This window comes from Agelaius tricolor, unplaced genomic scaffold, assembly GCF_023055355.1.
Source record: "Agelaius tricolor isolate 1412-34295 unplaced genomic scaffold, bAgeTri1.0.p SCAF_11, whole genome shotgun sequence".
NCBI lineage: Eukaryota > Metazoa > Chordata > Aves > Passeriformes > Icteridae > Agelaius > Agelaius tricolor.
In genome coordinates this window covers 25,281,463-25,304,506 of record NW_027269271.1, presented here as the reverse complement: position 1 = coordinate 25,304,506, position 23,044 = coordinate 25,281,463, and the positions used below count along the sequence as shown (strand labels likewise).

General features: G+C 44.1%; 1 protein-coding gene across 1 annotated transcript in view; it reads left to right on the top strand.

Moving 5' to 3' along the window:
• Positions 1 to 23,044, top strand: part of CC2D1B (coiled-coil and C2 domain containing 1B) — a 28,451-nt gene that overhangs the window by 3,860 nt on the left and 1,547 nt on the right. The window contains exons 4-24 of the mRNA XM_071436733.1: positions 2,480 to 2,589; positions 3,352 to 3,471; positions 4,571 to 4,708; positions 6,647 to 6,908; positions 7,401 to 7,525; positions 7,660 to 7,735; positions 8,862 to 8,972; positions 9,469 to 9,599; positions 9,877 to 9,949; positions 12,055 to 12,167; positions 12,954 to 13,122; positions 14,332 to 14,504; positions 14,608 to 14,733; positions 15,248 to 15,306; positions 15,543 to 15,659; positions 16,129 to 16,202; positions 16,843 to 16,901; positions 18,632 to 18,683; positions 19,279 to 19,378; positions 22,136 to 22,226; positions 22,540 to 22,670. Of these exons, the coding sequence (XP_071292834.1) occupies positions 2,480 to 2,589; positions 3,352 to 3,471; positions 4,571 to 4,708; positions 6,647 to 6,908; positions 7,401 to 7,525; positions 7,660 to 7,735; positions 8,862 to 8,972; positions 9,469 to 9,599; positions 9,877 to 9,949; positions 12,055 to 12,167; positions 12,954 to 13,122; positions 14,332 to 14,504; positions 14,608 to 14,733; positions 15,248 to 15,306; positions 15,543 to 15,659; positions 16,129 to 16,202; positions 16,843 to 16,901; positions 18,632 to 18,683; positions 19,279 to 19,378; positions 22,136 to 22,226; positions 22,540 to 22,659 (2,399 nt within the window). The 3' untranslated portion in view covers positions 22,660 to 22,670. The remainder of the gene's footprint in view (positions 1 to 2,479; positions 2,590 to 3,351; positions 3,472 to 4,570; positions 4,709 to 6,646; positions 6,909 to 7,400; positions 7,526 to 7,659; positions 7,736 to 8,861; positions 8,973 to 9,468; positions 9,600 to 9,876; positions 9,950 to 12,054; positions 12,168 to 12,953; positions 13,123 to 14,331; positions 14,505 to 14,607; positions 14,734 to 15,247; positions 15,307 to 15,542; positions 15,660 to 16,128; positions 16,203 to 16,842; positions 16,902 to 18,631; positions 18,684 to 19,278; positions 19,379 to 22,135; positions 22,227 to 22,539; positions 22,671 to 23,044) is intronic.

The following is a 23,044-nucleotide window of genomic DNA, read 5'->3' as shown; positions in this document are numbered from 1 at the left end:
CCATTTAATGACTAAATTAAGACATGCTTTTTTAGCATATGAAGTCATAAAAAGGTGTAGTAGGCGCTAGATGATTTTAGAAGGGAAATTATGTTTCTTGTGGAGGGTGGGTTGTTTGTCATGTGGTTGTTCTTGTGTTTTTGTTTGAAGAATGAATTTACATAATGAGCATTATATTTTTAGTTACTTGGAGTCTGTAACCAAAACTAAATCCCCTTTTCAGAGGCAAATACTGATGCAGTCACTTGGAGAATCCTGTAGCTTGTGTTCTGCAGGTTACAGTGTCTCTTGGAATGGACTGTTGTTACCATTCTTAATGCTTCAAGTGTGTGTTTATTTGGCCTGGTGGTGTTTGCATGCAGCTCTGCAGTGGTTTACAGGCTGGCTGTAACCTGCCATGAGCCAAGGCTGCTGCTGCTGCTGCTGTGAGGGCCCCTCAGTGAGCATGCTCTGCCTCTGAGCACGTCTGTGTTTGTGGAGCTGCAGGCTGAGCTGCTTCAGGAGCTCCTCTGCCAAAATAAACCTGACTTCTTGTGGCAGCTTTTCAGCTGAACCAGGTTTGCTCCCTGCCTGTCTGAGAGCTGGGGTGGCAGCCAGTGCTTGAGGTGGGGAAAGCAAAATGGGACCTACAGGGGTGTGAGCAGCTGCAGGAATGCAGGAAGGAGGGGATAGTGCACCTACAGCCTTATTTGCAGCTCTGCAGTCATTTCCCTGTAATATTTGAAGGGGCTTCACACAGAGCAGCAGGGAAATGAAGAATTTTGAAATATTTAGGCAAGACAACTCTATAAACATGGTGGCTGGTGACAGACAAAGGACAAGTTTGTATCTGAAACTAAATTCTAAATCGTTTCCACTCTCCGCATTTCAAAATTTTAGTAAACTCTTAAAGCTAATAAGCACAATTGTGCAAATAGGCATAACAGCAGAACTTCTGCCATTGGACACAGATTACTCATGGCTAAAACCTGCAGGATGATGTTCTGAGGGTGAATCTGTGTATCAGGAGCTCTTGAATTGTTGCCAGCTTTTCATCCCTCTCACCCTCATGTCATCTATTTTGTTGTTTCAGTCCTTTTATTCATAAGAGGAAAATAAAACTTCAAGCAGTGCAAAATTAACATTTACTATGCCTAACATTTACTGTGCCTTCTAAATGTGTGGTTAAAAGGGGATTTTCCAAAGCAGCGTGCAGCTATTCTGTTTTCCTGGTAGAATTGTGAGTGTGTGGGTTAGAAGCTGATGGAGGATGAGCAGCTGGCACTGGGCACTCCTGAGACTTGGCCCAGTGCAGAGGTGGGGGCAGGATGCAGGCAGGTCTCCATCTGCCTGGGAAGGAGGAGCTGTGAGGGCTGGGGACAAACAGATCCTGTCTGGGAAAGGGCAGGAAAAGGGGATCCAGTGCAACTCATGGGCTTGGTTCTTGGCTGAGCACCAGGTGCACTAATTCCCTCCTGGATCACATCCTAGAGCTCTGGTGGGTGTGGGGGAATGGCCTCCTCCTCCTCCAGCAAAAGCTGCACTCTTGGAACATCTTAAGCCCAGAGATCCCTGCTGTCTGTGATAAGTGCCAGCTGGGCAGCTGCTCACGTGTTTGAAATTGTGGCCTCATCTTGCTGCACGGGATTAGAGCTGAAAAACCATCTGAGGAGGCTTGATTAGGTTTTTTGCCTCTGCTGCAGTTTTCTGCACAGCCAGTTGCCTTTGGGTATGGCCTGCAGTCCAAGTTTTGCTAAGGGTCAAATTTATGAGCAGCATGTTTGATACAAATACTGAAGCACCCATGGGGTCAATTAGATTATTTGAACAGAAACAGTTTTGTACCTGGGTTAATTTTCAGCTGATTCAGCAAATGCAGGGAGTGAATGGGATCCATTGAAATTGACTTTAAAGCTCTGTCCTGGAGATCTGTATTTTCTGCAGCTTTTACTGCCACTGGTGAGTCACAGTCATGTGTCTGCATAGGGAAGTATCAGAGGCATTTACGTGGACCATTGGGATTTGTGGGCAAACAGCCTCACCTTGGAGAGCATGTGGAGGAAGTTGATAGTTTAGGAAGATGTGGTTGGCACAGGATGAAGCACAGATGAGAACTCAGCAATGAGGAGTTAAGTAGAGTTTTCAGGATGAAGACCAGAAGCAAAATTGCAAAATGAAGGAGCCAAGAAAAATTTGGAAAAGGCTGAATCTCATCATCACAAGACAGCAGTGCAGAAAATGTGCAAGTGGCTTACTGCCTGCCTCAAGTGTCAGAGCAGAAACACCAGGGCTGCTTTTCCTGGCTGCTCACTTCCCAGTCTCTGCCCTTATCCATCAATATACTCTCAGTTGCCTGCAACACTGTGCAATAAAGGGGGCACAAGAGGGGAGGGCACTGCTCTCTTTCAGCTGGTAGCAGCTCCTTCAGGATTTATATCCAGTGTTAACTGGGTATAACTGTTCCTCAGGATTTATGGCTCCTTGGGATTTCCTTTTACAGCTCCTCTGCCCATGGATCATATTGAAAAGATGGCTGCAGAGTGTATGAAGGACCTGAATGAAGAGGAAGATGCAGATGATGAGGACTTGGAGAAAGATACAGACCTGCTGGTATGCATAACTATTAGCAAAGAGTTTTAGTATGTATTTTTTGTAATTTTTTTTAACAGAACTGCATTTAGCAAAAACACCTGTTAACTTTCTGGTGAGAAGCTAAAATATTGCAAAAGCACCTTAGATGCAAGTCTTTGCAGGATCCATCTCCCTGCATAGCAAAGTAAGAGAGTTCCCTAGCATTTATATGTGTGGGGGTCCTAGAGAATTGAGGGAAGAGCAGGAATCCCATTCCATGTCATTTGAGGAAGGACAGCCAGGGACAGTCTCCCTGAAGTGCTGTCTGCCACCATTTTGCTTCTGCTTCAAGCAGTGCTTGGCCTGAGAGAACACCCCAGGAAAGTCTCTGTTGTTTCAGTGACTCATCTAACTGGCAGGGTTTAGGGAAGGAGTGTCAAGCAGTGGTTTTGACTGCCATTGCTAGTAGAGGCTTTTTGAAAATTTGAAATTTAGGTTTGCATAATCTTTGTAAAAGTACTTCTCTGAACTTCTCCAGCTTCAGATTTCCAGCTACAAACTTGTGTGGTGATCTTGGGGCTGCAGTGTGGCTCTTCAGTGCTATCTGGAACCAGTTTAAATTAATAATAAAAAATAAGATTGAATTTAAAAAAGACTGGAGTAGAAGATCTTCAGGCTCTTCACTTGGGTTCAAGATCCATCCAAAGCTTTTGACACTTTAGACTTGATTTTATTTTTGTCTTTTGAGGATGGAGAAGCTTTTGAGGAAATGCCTTTTGTTGGCTCTTACTTTTACCTTAGGCAGAGTTACAAGAAGTTCTGGGGGAAGAAGGTGAGGCAGGAAGCTGTGAGGATGAAATGACAGCAACAGAGCCATCCCCAGCTGAAGCAGAAGCTGAACCACCTGAACTGCAGTCACAGGTAGGAATGAACTTCGTGTTTCTGACAGTTTTGCTGAATCACTGGTGTCACTTGGCTTGTATGAGGGTCATTGTCAAGCATCTGGGGAGGCCTTGTCCTCCAAGAAAGAAAAAAACTCCTATTGCTGTTTCCTCCAAGGAAAGCAGTGCTGTATGAGGGCAGGTGATCCTTTTGCTTTGTTTCCAAGGATGAATTCAGATGTTAGCATAGAATTGAAGAGGTAAACAATTGGAGACAAGCATGTTTAGTCCCTCATTATACACAGGAGCATGCAGACTGTAGTGTAGACTTCCAGAGTTCGTATCTTCTCCCTGAGAGTACTGAGCAGTGTGCTGAAATTGTGAGACATGTTGTAACTCAATAGTTTTGGGGTTTTTCTCAGTAGCATTATCTGTCTCAGCTTAATTTGTCAGTCCTCATGCAGTCAAATCCTTTATTCAGTCACTGCATGTTTCTGTTGTGTGCCACAGATTCCAGTGCCTTGTACACTGGGCCTGTTGGTAAATGGGGTTGAGAGGGTTTCTATAGAGATAATGGCAATAATTACATCAGGAGCCATCTGCAGGGTCTCTGTGGCTGTGGAGAGTTTCTAAGTTGCTGCTCGTGACTTTGCTTAGGCTGCTTTTGTCACTGAACCGATTCCAGGCTGTAGGAGGAGGAAAAAGAGCTCTTGTTGTAAAACCAGGTTGAAGCCCAGAAGGGAGCAAACTAGCATGGTTTAAAAATGAGAAAAGAATAAGTCAAGATTTGTGCCAAAATACCTCTTCACACCCTCTGTTGTGTGGGGTTTGAGAGGCTTCAGTGTTCTCCTCACCTACTCACCGACCACATGGCTCCAATTACTCTGTGAGTGAGAGTTTCCCCAGTCTCTCCACCCATTCTTCTCTGTGAGGCTTTTGAGAGAGCCCAGAGGTGGATGCAGGGCCCGTTAGCCCAGCACAAACCCTCCTCTGTTTCAGGGGCTGTTCTTTCCTGCACTCACTTCACAGCAGAGTGTGTGTGTGCGTAGAAGAGGAGTGTTTGCTTTTCGGTGCGGTGGGAAAACTCGTCTGGCTGGATGAAATAAGTTTTCTTGATTTGTTTTATTGTTTTTTCTGAGACCTCCTCACTTCCTGCTGTTACCAGTGAGCTGCAGCAGACGCTCCAGGGCAGGATTGCTGACTACAGGACGGCGATTTCCAACGCCAGGGGCTCGGGGGAGAGCGCCAAAGTGCGGCGCTACGAGAGGGGCCTGAAGGTGAGTGGGGATCACCAGCTGTGGCTGAGGCTGAGGCAAGGCAGCTCTCTGAAGGCTGCTCTTGCCAGCTGCCTGACTTTGTTGACAGGAAATGCAATTTTCGTGTGCTGCCTGGTGTTACTTTAAAAACGTTTGTTGTGGGTAGTTACTGACTACCCACCTGATATAGCAAACACATGGATAAGGTGTGGCTTCAGCTGCCTTTTGAGCTTTGTTTCTGTTGAATTTGCCAGGTGGTAGCTGGAGGCAGGGTTTGTGGTACATGCTGAAGTTAAACCCACCTGCCTGGGTCTGAATTTGACTGGTGGTGACTGCTCATGTTACCTTAAAGCAAAGTTTAGCAGTTCTCCTAGCATATAGACCCTGCAGTTCATCACTGCTGCCATCCCCTAGGTACTCACCTTCCACTCACTTCTGTCAGACAAAGGGAGGTGGTGCCTTTCCCTGAGTGTTGGCTGTGCTTGAGAAGGAATAGAGCAGGATTTCTGAAGAAGGCAATTAAGAGCTGCAGCAAAGAGCAGTCTCTCCAGCCTCTCGTGTTCCAGGCAGGTGGCGTGCTTGCAGTGAGCTGCAGTGCTTGTTTACTGCTGGGCAGGGCCTTTCTCTCCCCGTTGCTTTCAGCAGCTCTTCTGCATCACCTCAGGCAGCAGCAAAGCTGAACAGCTCAGGGCTGTGCACTGGGGCAGGATGTGATGGCTCACTGGGTTCCAGGTGTCTTGGGGTACAGAGGGAGCAATTGAGGCCAAATTCGGGGAAGAAAAAGCCCAAGAAAAATGTGTGTGTGTGTGTGTCCACTGCCTGCCAGCCCTGCCAGGAATGTACACAAAACCACCTGGCCTTTCTGAGAGCCACAGGGATGGGCAAACCAGCTATTCCATCCAGTCATGATGTGCCACTTCCTTTATTTTTCAGTCTAGGGAGTTTCCCTGTGCCTAAGCAGTGTAACTGAGGGTAATAGACCAGAGCTCACTACACAGCTCACAGCTACTGAATTAGCAAAATTACATGTCAACAAATGGTGTAGAGTTCTCTCTTCTTTGTAGCTTGGAACTGAACTTTTGCCTCAGACTGTCACCCCCACATGGAGAAGACAGAGCTGCCTATGGGTTGCTGGTCTGAACCCCAGTTTCACGTGCAGTCATTGCAAAGTATCTCTGCCACTGTTACTCAATAGATCAAACAATGGCATGGCTAAAAAAAAAAAAGCAGTGATTCTGGCACTGATGAGGTTTTGTTGCTGTTGTCTTTCTGTGCTTCCATTTCAGTTTCTTTGGAAGATGAAAGAAGTAAAACTTTTGTTTTGGCTTGAAGTGCATGGTGGTCTTTTGTCTGAGCCTCAAATTAAATTTAAAAAATAAAAATACTGAGGAAGGTAATACTTGGGGAGGAGGAGGGTTTTTAAAAAAATAGCAGCAGTTAACCCAAGTTAGAGATGGTGAGAGCTCCTTACCATAGGTGGTGAGCTGAAGCTCCAGTTCCTTTATTAGTATTTAATGGCTTTTCTCATTGCATTAAATAGGTTTGCAGAGCCCTTCCTTCCCTGGATCCATCTAGGCGGTGGCATTTCAGAATAGCCTACTTTATTACATTTTAAAGATGCACAAAATCCATCTACAGTTGGTGGAAATGGCTTCCTTGGTGACTTTCTGTGACAAAGCTGATGGATCATATCAGCTCTCCAATAATTCTGGGTGCTGGGGTACCTGCAGTTACCTGCTTTGGGTAACAAGGCCTTTGCTCTGGTATCTGGACACCTTTCACTGGCACTGAAGTTCTTTCTCCTTGCAGAAGAACAGGGAGCTGAAGGGCAGCAGTCTGTGGTGATGTGTGTGACAGAGCCTGTCATGTGTAAGGGGATGAATTTGTCTTTTAATCATCTTATGCTGGTAACATGTTTGATGAAAATGCCTGTTGACTCTGTTGTTCCTTCTGTGCCAGACCCTGGAAACCATGCTGGCTGCAGTGAAGAAAGGCAAAAAAATCAATGAGGAAGAAATGCCACCTCCTGTTGCAACAGGAAAGAGTTCTTCTTGTGTACCTCAAACCATGAGAGTGGAGCTAGAGAATTCAGGAGATTCACCAGAGAATAAAGCTGACTCTGCTGCCCATGATGAGCAGAGGGCTTCTCCTGAGGCAAGGGAGCATTTGGAATCAGAGTCCCTGCAAGGTCGTGCTGCTGCTGATCCTTCTGTGGAAACAGGTACTGTGATCTGAGAGGAGAAGCAGTTGCAACCCTATTTTAGTGTTGCATCTTCCCTGGTGTTTGTGTTGAGTGTAGCAAAGCACTGCTTATGCTGGAACTTCCTGCTGAATGTCTCAGAGTGGTCCATGGAATGCTGAGATTCTGGCAGTGGAATCAGTTATTGTTTTAGAGCTTTTCTGTGCACTGGATCAGTATCCTTAACTTCTGTGCCTCAGTTTCTCCTTCATTATTTGACATGTGGAATTCCAGCCTTTAAAGAGTTTTGAGATACTGACTTAAAAGACCTTATATTTTTTTCTTTAAATTGGGAAAAGTGGAATTGTTGTGTTAGATAGGACTTCTGGTGACTGGAGGTGAAAGGATATTTGTAAGATGTCTGTTGTGACTTACAGCAAAAGGGGACAAATGTGGGTTTGCATAGATGGATGTAGAAAGGGATGCAAATCTTGCATGCTCTGTGTCAGTCTCAGCATTGTCTCATTCTCCCAGATGCCCAGCACAGCAGCACACGAGCAATCCTTCTTATGAGGCAGAAGGAGTATAAATTAGCAGCTCTGAAAGCCAAGCAGCAAGGGGACCTGGAGAAGGCAAAGGAATACATGAAGGCAGGCAAGGTATGCACTCAAGAAATCCCAAATGCTGAACATACCCTGTGCTGTACCCACTTACATTAAATGTCACGTACTTACTGTGGCAGCTGGCAGGTCTTGGACAGACCAGAATAAACCTTTTGTTTTTTCTGTGTTAGAAATTTAATGTGGTGTTGGAAGCTTTGGACAGTGGGCAGCCAATAGACCTCCAGAATATGCCTCCATCTCCTCAGGGTAAGGCTTGTCTTCAGGAAACCTTTTCAGAAGTCTCTCTGTGCTCTAATGGAATGATTCTGCATTTGGTTGCAAAGCTATTAAAAGAACTGGAGATTGTTTTGGACTGAGGCTCACTGCATGTTCACAGTCTAATCAAGACCAATGAAGAGAAATGAGGGATCATTACTTACATTGCAGTTACTCTCTGTGAATTACAACTTCAAACAAGTATTGATGTCTCATATTCCAGGTTTTCTAAGTGTAGATAACAGCAGCCAGTATTTGAAGTGGAAGGGAAATAAGGATAATTGCACATTCTTAAAATTTACTGTAATGTTTGATGGTGTTATGTGCTTCAACTAAAATTCATAACGGTCAGATTAACAGATTGCAGTGCACTAAAGTCTAATTTTTAAAGGAAATTATCAATATTAAAGATACCTCAGTCCTGGTAAGAGAGTTTTATGTTTTTTTAAGTAGGTGCAGTATCCCCACCAATAGTTAATGCTTGGTCTTTGTAGCCCAGTGTTTTAAACAATTTACTTTTGTAGATTATTTTATTCTAAGACACTAAATGACAGATTATTTCAGAAATCATGAGAGTCATGACTCAAGTTACTGATCACTAAATGGCATTGCAGAGGAACTGCACCCGAGGCATAACCTTGCCTTAAAAAAGTGCAAGATTTTTGCAGCAAATAATCTTGTAGTTTTCTTTTACACAATACCAGAAACAGGAGTTTCTGAATAGATGATATGAGTTTTCTCCCTTTCCCAGCACATCTTTTGTTACTAGAATATTTTAGTCAATTAGCAGACTTGTTCACTCTTTCCATCTGCCAAGATACCAAGTTATATTTTGGGGAGAGAATTCTTAGAATACTTGAACTACTTTTACTTTTTTTTTTCCCCCCCTCAAGCAGCCCTAACCAAAATTAAATCAGCATTTGAGATTTTCTCTTATAGAGCATGTTCTGTAGATAATGGGAACCTTAGACTTAGCTAGCCGTGGAGATACTGTTTGGAAGCCAGAAAGCTTTCAGGAAGATAATATGATCAAATTGAAGGTTTTCTGAGTGACATGCAGCAGTAATTGCTGTGTATGGAAGATGTTGTGAAACTTCCTGCTTTCCCTGCTTTGCAGATCTTGAAAGCTTAGGACATGTACAAGATGCATCCAAGCAAAAAGTACCACCTCGGGTGGGAAGTTCCCAGGATCTTGCAACACCTGAACCTCAGGCCCAAGAAGCTTCAGGTAGGACTTTTGCATTTCATGTCCACATACAGAAACAACCAATGGCCCTCAATCTTTGTGAAAACCACCAAATCCTAAAAATCATCAATGACGCCTTAATTGACCTCCCAGCACCATAAATATCTCAACGTGATGAAACTTCAGGTCTCTATTAGGCATTTGCTTTATTAGGCATTTGCTTAATCACTCAAATCGTCACAGGTCTCCTGCTAGCCATGCACTACACATGTAGTAAGTCATGAAAATAGCACAGCTGGGAAGCACTTTAAAGTCTGACCTCTCCCACTGAACTGCAGCAGGAGTGAGTAAGCCTGGCTGATGCTCCTGAGTATTGTTTGCTGCTGATCCAGTCTACTTTTGTTCTGTAACAGTGATGGAAGTAAAAGTTAATGAACTTTCTAACAGCATATTGAAACTTCCCAGTGATGTTCTCTGAAGAAGGAGAGGAGACAGGCAGCCTGTGTGTTTTGGTGATGTGGCATTTTGTGTTTTGCAGAGTCCCTGCAGCAGCCCAGGACGGTGCTGGAAGCGCTGCAGCAGCGGCTGGAGAGGTACAGGGCAGCAGCAGCTCAGGCCAAGGCCAGCGGGGACGATCGCAAGGGCAGGATGCACGACAGGATAGCCAAGGTACAGTGCAGTGTGGCTCTTTGCATCCACCAAAGCCTTTTGAATCAGTTCTCTTGCTGAAGACTTTTTCAAGGCTGAAATAATTTGTGTATTGTCTGTCTGTTTGAAAAGAGATCCAGTGGGGAAGCTGGAAAGCATTCGGAGGAAGAAACAGAGACAATGCACATCTTGTAGTAAAATCCTGAGTCTTGTGCAGTGTTTATGCTGGTTCAATACAGATGATTGCTAATTCACAGTCAGCTCTATTTTATGTCTTACTGAGTGCCTTTGATTGCAGCAATACCAAGATGCCATAAGAGCCCACAAGGCAGGGAGAAAAGTGAATTTTTCTGAGCTACCTGTTCCTCCTGGTAAGTGTGACTGTAAAATGTCCTAATCCCCAACTTTTGTACACCTGCTAGGCTCTGGAGGGGCTGTGCAGGTATTGCCTGCTCATCCTGTGGAACAGCTCCTCCTTTTTCTCAGTGAGTAGCTGGCCTTGCTGTTTGATGGTATTGTGAGATTTTTTTATTAATATGCTCCCAAACACTGACACTATTGAATATTCGTGCATATTGACAGCCTGATTGACAGTATGGGAACTTAAAACTGGCACTATTTGAAAAGTTCAACAACTTCACTATAGGCAGGTGCTAAAAATGCCACTTGTCTATCCTCTGTGTCAGCCCTCCTAGAGGAAAGACTACATTTGGGTTATATTGGCTCCTTAGTTTTGCTGGAAAGAGGTTTTTAGAAGTGAAAAAACTTTCCTGATGTCCCCCATTCTGCTGATTCCCATCAGGAGCCTCAGAACTTGATATCTAATGCATATCCCCTTGTAACACCTTGTAACATCAAATCAGTATTGCAGCTCTCCTGGCTGTTAAAAGCATCTGCAGAGATGAAGCACACCATGCCCATGGTCACACTGAGGCAGTGGCAGAGGCAGCAGCTGAGCCTGTTTCTTGAGACACTGTGTCCTGTTTATCTTCTTCAGAACACCCAGTGCTGTGTCTGGAAAAGTTTGGGCAAGGTCATCTGTGAATGCTCTGCCTCTCATTTGCATGATACCATTTCTCCCCTAGAAACATCTTTCCTTTTATCTTGGGCCTGATGTGTTCTTCTGAAGGATACACTCAGCTCTACAAAGCAGTGCCTGGATTTTAAGTTGGAGGATAGAGATGGACCTTGTGGTACTTTTGTCTCTATCAAATGTGGCAATGGCAGCACTGCAGTGGTAGTAGAGTAGGCACTGCCAGCTCTGTCAGGTCATGCGTGGTTTTGAAGGTCTCCTGTTTTGAAGCTGTCCCTGAAAGGCAGTTTAGCATCCCTTTTTGCAGAATGTGGTCTCTTTCTTGGTAAATACCAGTTTCTGTAAGAGTGAGGCACTCCATATTTATACCCTTGGAAATGTGGAGAACTGCTCAGTGTCCTTGCACATCAGCTGTGTTTTTCAGCCATCATTTAGGGGCCATGTGATTTACACTGAAGACAATTATCAGGCAGTCACTGAAACCACCAGTGAATTATCCTGGGATGGCAGTGCCCTTCATGGCATCTGCCTGGTGATGAGTACCAGCCTTGGACTCCCTGGAAACAGAAATGCTGCTGAGCAGTGGATCAAATGTCACACGGGGCAGCAGCACAGGATTCTCTGTTCTGCCTGCCTGAGTACCTCAAACTTGTGCTGTAGCAGCCATCTCTAGGTTTAGAAGCAGTTTAGTCACTTAGCATTTCTCATGAGACTGGCAAGAATACTTGCTATATATTAAATGAGAGAAGTATTAACAGACATTGTATAGTAGTGGCTCTGGATCTCTGTTCTCTGAAGCTGACATTAACTGGTCATGTGGCAGTGAGAGTTTATCTTCCAGCATCAAGCCTTCCTCCCATACTTGAAAGAATAACAAAACAATGAAGGACATTATTCTTCATACACTTCTTATTTAACTCCTCTGGTTCTGCCTTGGTTTGCCACCTCTGCATTGCAGTACCTTTTCAGCAGAGGCTGAGTGTGTAACAACCACACAAGCTGTCAACAGTGGATTATTACTCTGGGGGTAGCACTGATTTTCTGCTGGACTGTGTGCCTGCTAAAGTGAGGCAGCACTGAGAGGGGAAAAAATGGGACTAAATTCTCTGCTGGTTCTGGGGGCATCCCTACTACTGAAATCTAGAGGTTGTGAGGTTACTTGGCTGGCTGCCAGTTGCTCAGCTTGGAAAACTGCTCAGTTATTGCATCATTTTTCTATCATCCCCTCAAGCTGGGTGTCTGTGAGAGATCTGATCTAAAGCCACCACTCAGACTTGATCTAGCAAGGCTTTTTGGCCTTGGCCTCAGTCTAGTTAGACTGAACACTAAAATACACTAGATAATAGGTATTTGGATAGAAAGAGCTTCACAGTAACCAAGTGCTATGGAAGACACACCATGGGGCTTATGCAACTCTCTCTTCTGTGTTCCTTTCCTGCACAGGATTTCCCCCTCTTCCTGGGCTTGCAGCAACAGATGGTGGCAGCACAATCGCTGCTGTCCTGGAGACTGCCAGCAAGCTGGCAAACATGGAGGAGAATGATGAAGAGGAGGAGGTTAGTGTTGCCTGGTAGGATGTGTAAAGGTTCAATTGCCATCTCTTGTGGCATGCAGAGATGAGGCCATTGGATTTCCAGGTAAGGAAATGAGCTGGAATACATTCCCAAAAGTCTGAGGAGTACAGGATCTCAGTAGTCATTTGTTTCCTTTATAGAGTAGGAGAGACAGATGAGATGTTATTATTACAGTCAGTACCACAGAGTCTGTGAGTGCAGGGTTTGGCTCTTTCATAGCTGTCTTGTATTTAGATTTTATTTTCAAAGCAAACACTTGAGATCCTCACCACTCCTTTACATTGTTCTGAAGTTAAATCCATACTTTTATCCTGCATCCCAGTAGCTTCCTATGTTTGTTCTTTCCCAGGATGTTCAGCTCTTACTGCTTTTTGTCAGGCTGCACCAGCATTTAGACTTTGCTTTGATTTCTATTTCTCTCTGCATTTCCTTGCTGATTGATTGTGCTTTCAACTGGAGTAGCTTTTAATGGAGAGAATTCCTGGATGATATTTTTTCTGCATGCCTCTACTTTTTTAAAAATCACAGCCTTGTTAAACATTCCTTTTATTCCATCTATGGCTTCCATAGATCAGCTACCTGCTGGCCTGGCATGGCTCATAAACCTCCAGAAGTTAAAATTTAGTGTCTGGAATGCAATGCTCCCCTCAAAAAGGGATATCCAAAGACTGATACAGTGATAACCATGGTTGTTGATGCTTGAGATACTGTCCTCAACCTTGGAATAGATTTTTTGCATTTAATATGCATTTGTTTTTGTTTTGGTAGAATGAGCCTCTTCCCCAGGCCCCAGTTGCCAAGAAGCCCACTCAGGTTGTTAAGCCAACTCCAGTTTCATCTGCTGCAGCTCAGGAGAGCTCTGCTGAGCACCTGAAACGAGCTGCATCACCCTCCTCCCTGGACAAGGCAGAATCAATGGATCATCTCCCTCCAGCTGGTAAGTGAAGGGATCCCCATCCCCAGTGCTCCACATCCAAGTGGTTTGCTCTAGTTTGGTGAAGACTTTATCATTTAGGTGTGAGCCTGTGAATGTGTGTCATAGATTTCCTCTGACAGGAGCCTCAATCTGTGTGTGCTGGAGGGCAGACCCAGACCAGCCATGCAGCTTTATTTCACAGAGACAGCATGTATAATTATAAGGCTGATTAGGTTTTTTAATTAATTTTGATGTACCAAGTGTATCGATTCATAATGTTTAACTCTGCTCACAGCTGAACTCTCCATATACCCTCATTAAAGGGGACAGGTTGCCAGTGTGAATTATTCATTGATCTAATGGAGCTCCCTGCATCACACAGAGTTCCCTGCCTGGTGCTTCACCCAGGGATCTCAGGCTGGCAGTGCAGGCAGGGCTTCATCAATCTCTGCTCTTGCCTTGCTAAGGTCACTGAGCAGTTGTGTGTACAAGATGAATTGTGCAGATAGTGAGGGACAGGCACCACTCCAGTGGGGTTTGGGCACACGCTGCCAGTGCTCAGGCTCTCCACTGTAACCCCATCCTCCTTCCCTTCTGCCCTGGGCAGTTCCCTCAGGGTGAAACAGAACTGCCTGGCTGACTGATGCACTAACCTGGCACAATGTAAAGCAATTTATTGCTGTGGTTGTCCTTAATGTTTTGGCAAGGAAAGAAGAGACTCAAGCATTAAGAAGAAACGAAGAGAACAAGGGATTACAGAGAAGCAGAGGTGATACATCTCAGTGGGCCTGCACATTGGTTCATCAGGATTCTTTTCTGGCAAATCAGGGGAGAGGAAGGAAATTACTCTAGAGGATGCTCATAATATTTGCTGTTTTTTAGAAGTTAACATGGAGAGCTGAAAATTTGGATTCAGCTTCTCCCTTGGACCAGTCAGCTGTGCTGGAATCTGTCTCAAGCCTGCAAATTAGGGGCTGTAATCACTCTTGTGACACTTGTTAAGTGCTGTGAGGTTTTTTTGATGAAGGATGCTGTTCCAGAAGGAAGCTTGTTTCTTTTTTAAATGTTTGAAAGTGCCCAAGAAACAGTTGAGTGCAGTAAGGAAATCTCCTGATTTGACATTTGTCCTTTCACTGATTTTTTCCTGGCTGTAAACTGAACAGGGTAAGCCTGTGGCAGGGGCATTGGCAGTGTCAGATGAGTGAGTGTTTCTGTACAACTGTTTTTCAGTTAGGGAGCAGCTGGAATTTCTGGAGAACAGGAAGAAGCAATACCTGAAGGCAGCCATCAAAGCAAAGAGGGAGAACAACCTCGAACAGGCAAAGACTTATCTCAGAACAGCAAAGGGCCTTGACCTAAAGATTGAGCAGGCAAAATCTGGCAAAACTGTTGATATTTCCAAGGTTAGTAGGACTGGTAATATTCTGCTTTATTTCCTATTCTTGGACATCTAAGTGCTTACTTTTCCCTATAAGGGCTCTGAAATGTGGTGTTCTTGTGTTGCAGCTGCCATCACCTCCTACAGATGATGAGGGTGATTTTATCTTTGTACACCATGAAGATGTCAGGCTGTCTCAGAAAGCAGATGAAGTTTACGCACAGCTTGTAAAATTGCTGAAGGACCAACATGAGGTGACTGTTTTATATTTTTTGGAAATGTTTTGGAGTTTCTTCTGTACATTTCTCTGGGGTTTATTAATACTATAATCCCATCATTGTTCCAGTGGGGTCTTTTTTTTTGTTTTTCTTTTAAAATACTTTTGAAATTGCATGTCCTAAAATGGACGATTTTCAGAGTTGGATTCTATGGATAGTTAAAGTCAGAGGGTGTGCTTGAAGGCTTGGGAGTAGCAAATTATCACTCTTAAATATGAGCACTCCATTTGGAAAAAGTACCTGAATATTAAAACTAGGCTGAAGGTGAACATCATATCTACAGATCAGGTGATTCAAAAGTAAAAGGGAGAACAGCTCAAACAGATGCTGTGCTTTGGACTTGAGGAGTGGGGTGGTGAGTGTTCTTGAGTGACTCAGGAAAATGCCTGGTTTTTCTTGAATTAGGTTGTCATCAAGCTCAGCAATGTGCCAGTCATGAATGTGTGTGAGGGTCATGAGTGAATGTGTTTGGTTTTGTTTGTGTTGACAGAGGTGTTTGCAGTACTCCAAGCAGTTCATGCATCTGGGAAACGTAGCAGAAACAACTCGGTAAGAGCCAGTGCCTGCTTTCAGCCATCCCCAAAGCTGCTGTTTCAGGGTTGAGTCTGCCTCACCCCCTAAAGATATTGGGGTTTGAGTTTTTCCTTGTGTGAAAGGGTTGGGACTGTGATTCCTGCCTCTCCACATTGCTCTCAGCTCTGGCTGAGGGTTACTCTGGGTTCTGTTTGATTTCGAGCACATGTGGGGTTTTTTTGCTGATTTTTTTTTTTTTGCCTTTTCTACAGGTTTGAGAAACTGGCACAAGGTTGTAAAAAGGATATGGAGATCCTACAGCTTGCACGAGCACAAGGAATGGATCCTCCAAGCCATCACTTTGAGGAAAGAACCTTTAAAATGATAAGGTGTGGAAAAACAAGAGTATTTCTCAGTCAGGTTGGAATGACTTTCCTGAGCTTTTGCCCTTGCTTAGGGAATTCTGGGCTTCAGCAAACTTGGGTGGCATCCAGGATTATGCTCAGCATTCCTGAAAGGATACTCTCAACAACTTAAATACAAAATTGCTCTCTACCTTCTCTTGCTGATTCTTTTGTTTTCAAAATGCCTCCAGCTTCCCCTCTTATATTCTGTTTCTTCAGCCATTCCTCCTTCCTCTGTGTTTCTCCCTCCATGCTGTTGCCTCCTGGGCTTTGTTCCTGGCTGCAGAGATATTTTTAGCTCTGTTTGTGCTCTTCCCTTGCTCTGCTGTATTTTGTGGAGATGATCTCTGTAGGAGTGCACTGTTGAAAAAGCTCTGACAAATAGCCATGGCATTCTGGTCTGGCAGTGGATCACCTGATGATGGGATGAATGTGCTTTTTTGTCTTTTCACAGGATATTTTCTGATCTCAACAGCACAGAAATGCACCTTCTTATTGTCAGGGGGATGAACCTACCAGCCCCACCAGGTGTGTACTCAAGAGGGCATGTGGGCTTTTTCCTCTGAGTAGGTAAGGAAAGTAATGGGGAATGAAATTTCTCTATCTTGAAGGTCACTTCAGGAGCCAGCATTTCTCTCAGTAAAACAAAGTTACCATGTTTTGGGCTCGTGCTCTCCCCCAAAAAACTTTAAACAGTATTTTTAAAAAAGCAGAGAGGTGGAGAAAGAGAATCTGGGTTCCATCTGGACAGTGAGAAGAACTTTGAATTTTCCTTTAAATTTTCATAACTGGGTCATAGTTAAGGTTTCATTTTTGCCTCCTATTTTGTTACAAGTGCCTGCCTATGAGTTGCAACACTTTGACCCTTCAATAGACAGGGTTTGCTCCAGCCACTGTTACTGCTTTTAGCCCCTTGTTCCTGGGAGCTTGTAACCCATCTGTGCCAGACTCTTAGGACTAACAACATTAGAAATCCCAGGTGTTTTCCCTTGGATGCCAACTTTCCATGGATTTTGGTTTGATGGATGGGGTTCTCACTTGTCTAGAGGCAGGTCATGAGTCCTGCTGTAAAACAGTTGGGTGCTCCTGAGAATCCTGCTGGACATGACAGCTGCAATGACAGTGTCTGTACTGGCTGTTTGGATTGGCTGCTTGTTGTCTCACCCAGGTGTGTCACCGAGAGATTTGGATGCGTTTGTGAAGTTTGAATTTCAGTACCCGAGTGCGGTGAGTGTGTCGTGGCTCTTCTGCCCCTCAGTCTGTCCCCCCTGCACTGCATGAGCTTCTGAGGGCTCCAAGGAAAGGGAGAACACTTCTACACATCCTGCCTGGATCTGCTTTTAGAGCAGATTTATTTTTCTGAGAAACAGAGCTGCTGAGCCTGTTGGCTGCAGGTTTGAGCTTTGCACCTCGATGGTCCCCACACCTTCCCCTTGGCAGGGTGGTGTCTGCAGGTTCTGTGTCAGCAGCACTCTCAGTGCTAAGCCATGCCCACCTCTCCCCCCTGAAGGCACAATCAGGCTCTTTCCAATGTTGGCAAAATGTGTCAAAGTTCATTTCTTTGGGGGTGCAAACACACCCAGCACCAGGGCACACAAATTTGTTGTCAAGGACCACCTTAGATGTGATCTCCCTAAGTCCTCTTCCCTTAAAAAAACAGCTTTTAAAGATATTGCATTTGATCCTCTCTTAGACTTGTAGAAATGGATTGAAAGGGTTAATCTTTGCCATCAAATAAATGGTGTTTTAATTAGGAAATATATCTATATTGGGCCGTGCAAGTTTCTCACCCTTACTAATTAAACCTTGTGCGTATGTGCATGTATGTATGTGTATGTATATAAAAATATGTATACACATATGTATTACTTCTTTCCTTGGAATTCCCCAGTGTCATCCTGTTCCTCTCACCTTGAAAAGCAGTCTCTGGTCTGAAAAAACTCAAACCCCTGAGAGCTAGAAGGGCTTCTGAGGAGGGACTGACTGGTCTCTTACTGTCAGTAGAAATCCTGGGGCTTTGCTGCTCTCTCTGTAAGGCAAAACCAGACCTTGCTCTTGCAGGGCTAATGCTTAGCCCTGGGAGAGTGCAGAGCCTACATTTCTACCTCCCAATAAATTTTGCAGTAATTCCACTAAAATTAATTCATTTACCTGTGGGAAATTGGTGATGGTCAGACCAGGTTTGTGTTTAGGTTTGAGTGACTCGAGGCCTTAATGAAGGAGTAACACAATTAGGGTGGCTGAAACCAGAATTGGTCTGTATGAGTAATTTTCTGGGGAATGAATAAGAATCAGCATAGTTCCTTTTAATCTGTTTTCCTTTGTTTAAAGCAGAACCAGGTCTTTACTCCTTAGCCAACAGTCAAATAAATATACCACCTTTCTCCTTTACAGCTGAAATCAGTTTTGCAAAGTAGCTGCAATAATTAGGCCACATTGTCCTTGTTCATTCCCCAGAGATTTAGTTTGTACTCTGCTTTAGGTTAAAAGTTAATTCATTTTGGTGGCAGATTGATTGTCAGGAAAAATAGTAGTAGGACAATTCCCTGAATGATTTGTGATGAATTCCTTGTGTAGCTTATTATTGCAGCTAATGCAGGAGGAACAGAATTACTGTGTGCTGGAAGGTGCACAGTTTGTCATGGAGTTTTACAGCCCCAGTCAGTAACTTTATGATGATTGGATTGAATTGACTGTGACTATGTAGCTTATCTATGGCTCTCATATTTAATGTAATGTTTTGCCTTTTTCTTTCTGCAGTATTATCCTTGTTACCACACTGCAGTCCAAGTATTTTAGTCTTGAATATACCATGACTCTTCTTATTTAGATAACCCCTAAAACCTTATGTTTCTGGTATAGGCATAAAATAGAGCTGGCAATAAAAATGGTCACTAGTCTGTTTTCAAGCAATACCTGACAGTTTTATGTGATGTCTGTCTCTTTTTTTTTCATAGGAACAACCTCAAAAGAATAAAACACCTGTAATTAACAATGACAATTGTCCAGGTGAGTACTTTTTTTCTGGAACAGCAGGGCAAATGTTGCACCTTGGGAATCCCTGGACAGTACAGGCTGGTGTCAGACTGTGAACCAGGCCAGAGACCCTCCCACCACCAGTTTTCTTCTTTCTTATGAAAGGGTTTGTTGGGGGGTGAAGTCCAGCTGTGTTGGCAATTTCTTCCCCCTCATCCCAAAATATTGGTGGTAGCTATTATGTCATGAATTAAACCAGTATTAATTATATTATCCAAAACACCTCTTCCCAGTCATTCCAGCCTCACTCTTTTTCTTTAGTACTTTTTTCGTAGCCACAAACACTGTTGACATGTTGGAAGCCCTAAACTCTGCAGTTTTAGCTCCCCAGTACCCTGCTGTCAGCTCACAGTGCTTTGGTTTCCCTGCAGTTTGGGTTCTGTCCCTGTAAGGCGAGGGTGACCTGAACTGTGGCACAGGGACACGCCCTGGGCCCGACTGAAACACCCTCCTGAGGGGGATTGCTGTGGGCCAAACTGAGATAAAACAGCTCTGAGCAGGTGCATGGGATGGAGCCCTGCAGCCCCTTTGACTCCCAGCCCTGCTCCCTGTCCTTATTTCACTGCAGAGTACAACCAGCTGTTCAAGCTGAACATCAACCGCAACCACCGCGGCTTCCGACGCGCAATTCGCTCCAAAGGAATCAAATTTGAAGTGTTCCACAAAGGGTGAGTCCGGTTTGCTTCTCTGCTAACAGCTGGAAAGAGTGTTGGACCTGAAGTTTGAGGCACAATCTCTAAGCCAGCACTGAAGAGTTGGCTGGTGTTCATGTCTGAGAGCTCTCAAAATGTGCCTGAGCTCTGTAGCTTCCCCCCTGCCGGGTGAAGAAAGGCACAAATTCAGTGAAGTTGTTTCAGATCTTTCCCAGTCCCACCAACTCCTGAGAAAGCAGTGATTTACCTCAAATCGTTTTGATTCTTACCCAGTTTGGTTTCAGTCATCAGGACTAGAAAATTTAAATATTCTGTGGAATAACTCTTCTGTAGAATAATGAAGTGAAGTGGCAGCAAAATATGAAGAGCAGGAAAGCAGGTGACAGGTGATGGCAGAACTAGAGTTATGTTTTGTACTTTCATTCATTGCATCTTGCAATACCTCCTGAGCACTGCTGGCAGCTGCCTTGAGAGAGACAGACTGCCCTCATCTCAGAGAGCAGCATCACAAGATCAGTGCTCAATGTTCAGGGAGATCATCCTCAGTCCAGGCTCATAACCAGGATCATCCCCAGTCCAGTTATTCAGAACAGGAGTGGCCTGTATTCCCTCATCCCTGGGTTGGTTGTGATCCAAGACTGTGATGGGATGCCAGATAATCTGGTTTTTGTTTGGTGGCTCTTTGTCCTATTCCTTGTTGGTATTACTGGGCCATGCAGAAATTGTCCATAGGTTTTCTGAGATGGTTTTCAAGTTGCAGATGTTTCAGTTTGTGACCTGAAGTCCCACTGTTTTACTCCAGATCATTCATTGGCATCTCTGTTGAAGCAAAAGTTGATTTTCTTTTTTTTTTCCTGTCAATCCTGACTGCTCCACTGCTCTGTGTTCAAGATTCCCCCCATTTGCACAGAGCTGTGAAGTGTTTACATTTATTTTAAATGGGGTTTCTATCACCTTTTCCCAGCCATCTCCTTGGGAGAAAGGACAGGATGAAGTGATCCAGGCTCTTTCCTAAAGACTGTCTGCTCCCTGTCTTTTCCAAGACTACAAATGAATAATACTTTCAGAAATGCTTTGGTGGATGTTGTAGCTTTGGGTTCTCTGATAGCTCTTTGACCCTCTCCCAAGAATTATTTTTGCTCAGTGAGCAAAGGAGACTTGTTTCAGGTCATATATATTAAACCTCAGGTTAACAACACTTTCAAGTAAAAACTCAGCAATGTATTTTTCCAAAGGAAAAGTCTCTTCTTGAGCCTCTCCCAAAAGCTTCTGAAGATGAAAGGGGATTTCCCCAGAGCTGTTTCTGAAGCCATAGCCTGGAGCAAGTTCTCAGTCTTCACAGCAGCCCCCTGGAACTGAGCAGGGATGAACCAGTCTTTATTGTTTCTTGAGTTATAAAATGGAAAAACGCTTTATAAAATTCAGCAAGAATTGCTGATTCTCTGAAGTTTATGAGCAAAGTGCCCCACATGCTGCAGTACAGTTACATAACCCCTCATTTGAAGGTCCTTGTGAAGTATTCCAACATGTGAGCTAAGAAACTCTGAACTTTCCTAAATTGTTCTGTGAGTCTGCTGTGGCCTCACTGATTGAGAGTCTCAGTCTCAGTTGCCACCAGTGATGTGATCATGAGGGTCCATGAACAATCTTTGTGTTTCCATTGAATATCTCAAGTCTTGCTTGATTGTATCTTAGTATCTCTTAACGATAATAGCAAGAAGGGTGGAAGTTTTGGGCTTGTGGAGAATGGGTTTTTTATGTTTGTTGGTCTGGTTGCTTGTTTTTTCTGAAATAGAGTGGGTAAAAAAGGGAAGCTTCTGAAATCTTGGAAAATTTCCAAGAAAACACAGCAGGTGTGGCCAAGTTACCTTTTTTAACTCCAGACTCTGTAGAGTTTAGTTGTTTATCAAACCTTTTGGAGACTGGTTCAGGGAGATGCTTGGATGCAGGCAAAGAAATGCTATGTTTGAGCTGAACAGTTCTGTGGAATTTGGGTGGTTTAATCCTGGCTGTTGGCTTTGGGAGGAGTTTATCTGGGTAAGGGCTGTAACACCTGGCTCTGTGCAGGTAAATTGCTGATTTATTGCTGATTAAACTGTTCAACACAAGTGACTCCAGCAAGAAGTTGCTTGTTTTCCTCACAGGGTAAAAATGCTTCTGTGCTTTATTCCAGCAGATTGGAAATCCTAGAATTACAGTTTTTGACCATTAAAACTGCCTTGTGTAGGTGAATCCAAACAATAGCTGAAATGTTCTTATTTACTGAAATTGTTTCGATTTATCAAGATGAAACAGAATGATTCATGAGACTTTTTCCTAAAAGTAGTTTGCCAAAAGCAACAGGTGCCTGTGAAATGATTGTTTTGCTGGGAGATGGAACTTCCTTGGGAAGCCCTTCAGCCTGTTGTGTGAAACAGCCCCAGGCAGAGGATGGCCCTGTCCTGGCCTCTGGGACCTCCTTCCCTGTCACCCCGGGCAGGGACAGGAGCTGCTGCCACTCCAAGTGCTGATGTAGTTGGTTGTTTTTCTTCACTGCTGTCCTCGTCTTTACCTTGGTTGCAAAAGAATAATTAACAAATGAGTACTTTCTTATCTTGTTCCTTGTAGTCTGGTTTTTAAGGGTTTGCCTCTGGCCCTGTGATGTGCAGGGTTCCAGGAGCACGTCCTGACCAGCCCTCTCTGGATGTGGGGATGGAGCAAATAGTGATGACCTCTGGGCTTGTTTTCTTTTTATGTTCTGACAGTCTTTACCCCTTCACTTCTTTGGCACAGATCCTTTTTCAGAAGTGACAAACACGTGGGGACAGCACACTTGAAGCTGGACAAGCTGGAATCAGAATGTGAAGTTAGAGAGATCATCGAGGTAGGATTTTGGAATGAGGTGTGTTCTTCTGCTCAGAATTTCAGCCCAAAGGGGAAATGAGTATCTGGATCATATAAATGTGTGAGTGCAGTCAAGTTTTGTATTAGGTGAATTTGATAACCTGCCTGGGTTGTGGGGGACTGCTCTGCTGAGCTCCAGTCCAAGGAATGCTTGGCTGTGACACTCCCAGCACTGCAGTCACCTGCAGGGATCTCTGTCACGCTTGGGCACAGGCAAATACAGTCACAGTTGTACAGCTTAATATTATAATCCCTGTTTGTCCTAACTGCTCTTCTTTTTGTGGTTATTTCAGATTTTTGATGGCAGAAAGCCCACTGGAGGGAAACTGGAGGTAAAAGTGAGACTCAGGGAGCCCCTCAGTGGTCAAGATCTTCAAACAGTTACAGAAAATTGGCTGGTCCTTGAACGTTAGTTCTGTCTGAGGTATGAGCTCTGTGTCCAGAGGTGGTCTGGGCAGGACTTGACAGCCCTTCAGATAAACTCTGCTTGAACAATGTCTTTTGTTGGCATTGACCTAATTGTACTGCTCTGGCTTCAGTAGCATTCCTCTTTATATTTGTGGTGGGGAGTTGACATCATTTCATAAATGAGGTTACAGAATCTCTGATTAGTTTGTATCTCAAAGATGCTGTTTCACAATAATTTGAAATACAGGGACAGCTCCTGCTGTCACCTTTACTAAGAATATTATTTAGAAAAGTGATAGGTAATCTGTCTTCCTTTGCTTGATCTCCTGAAGCCTCTGTGCTCCCTCTTCCTTAGCATATGTATTCACTTTACATTTCTAAATGGCAATT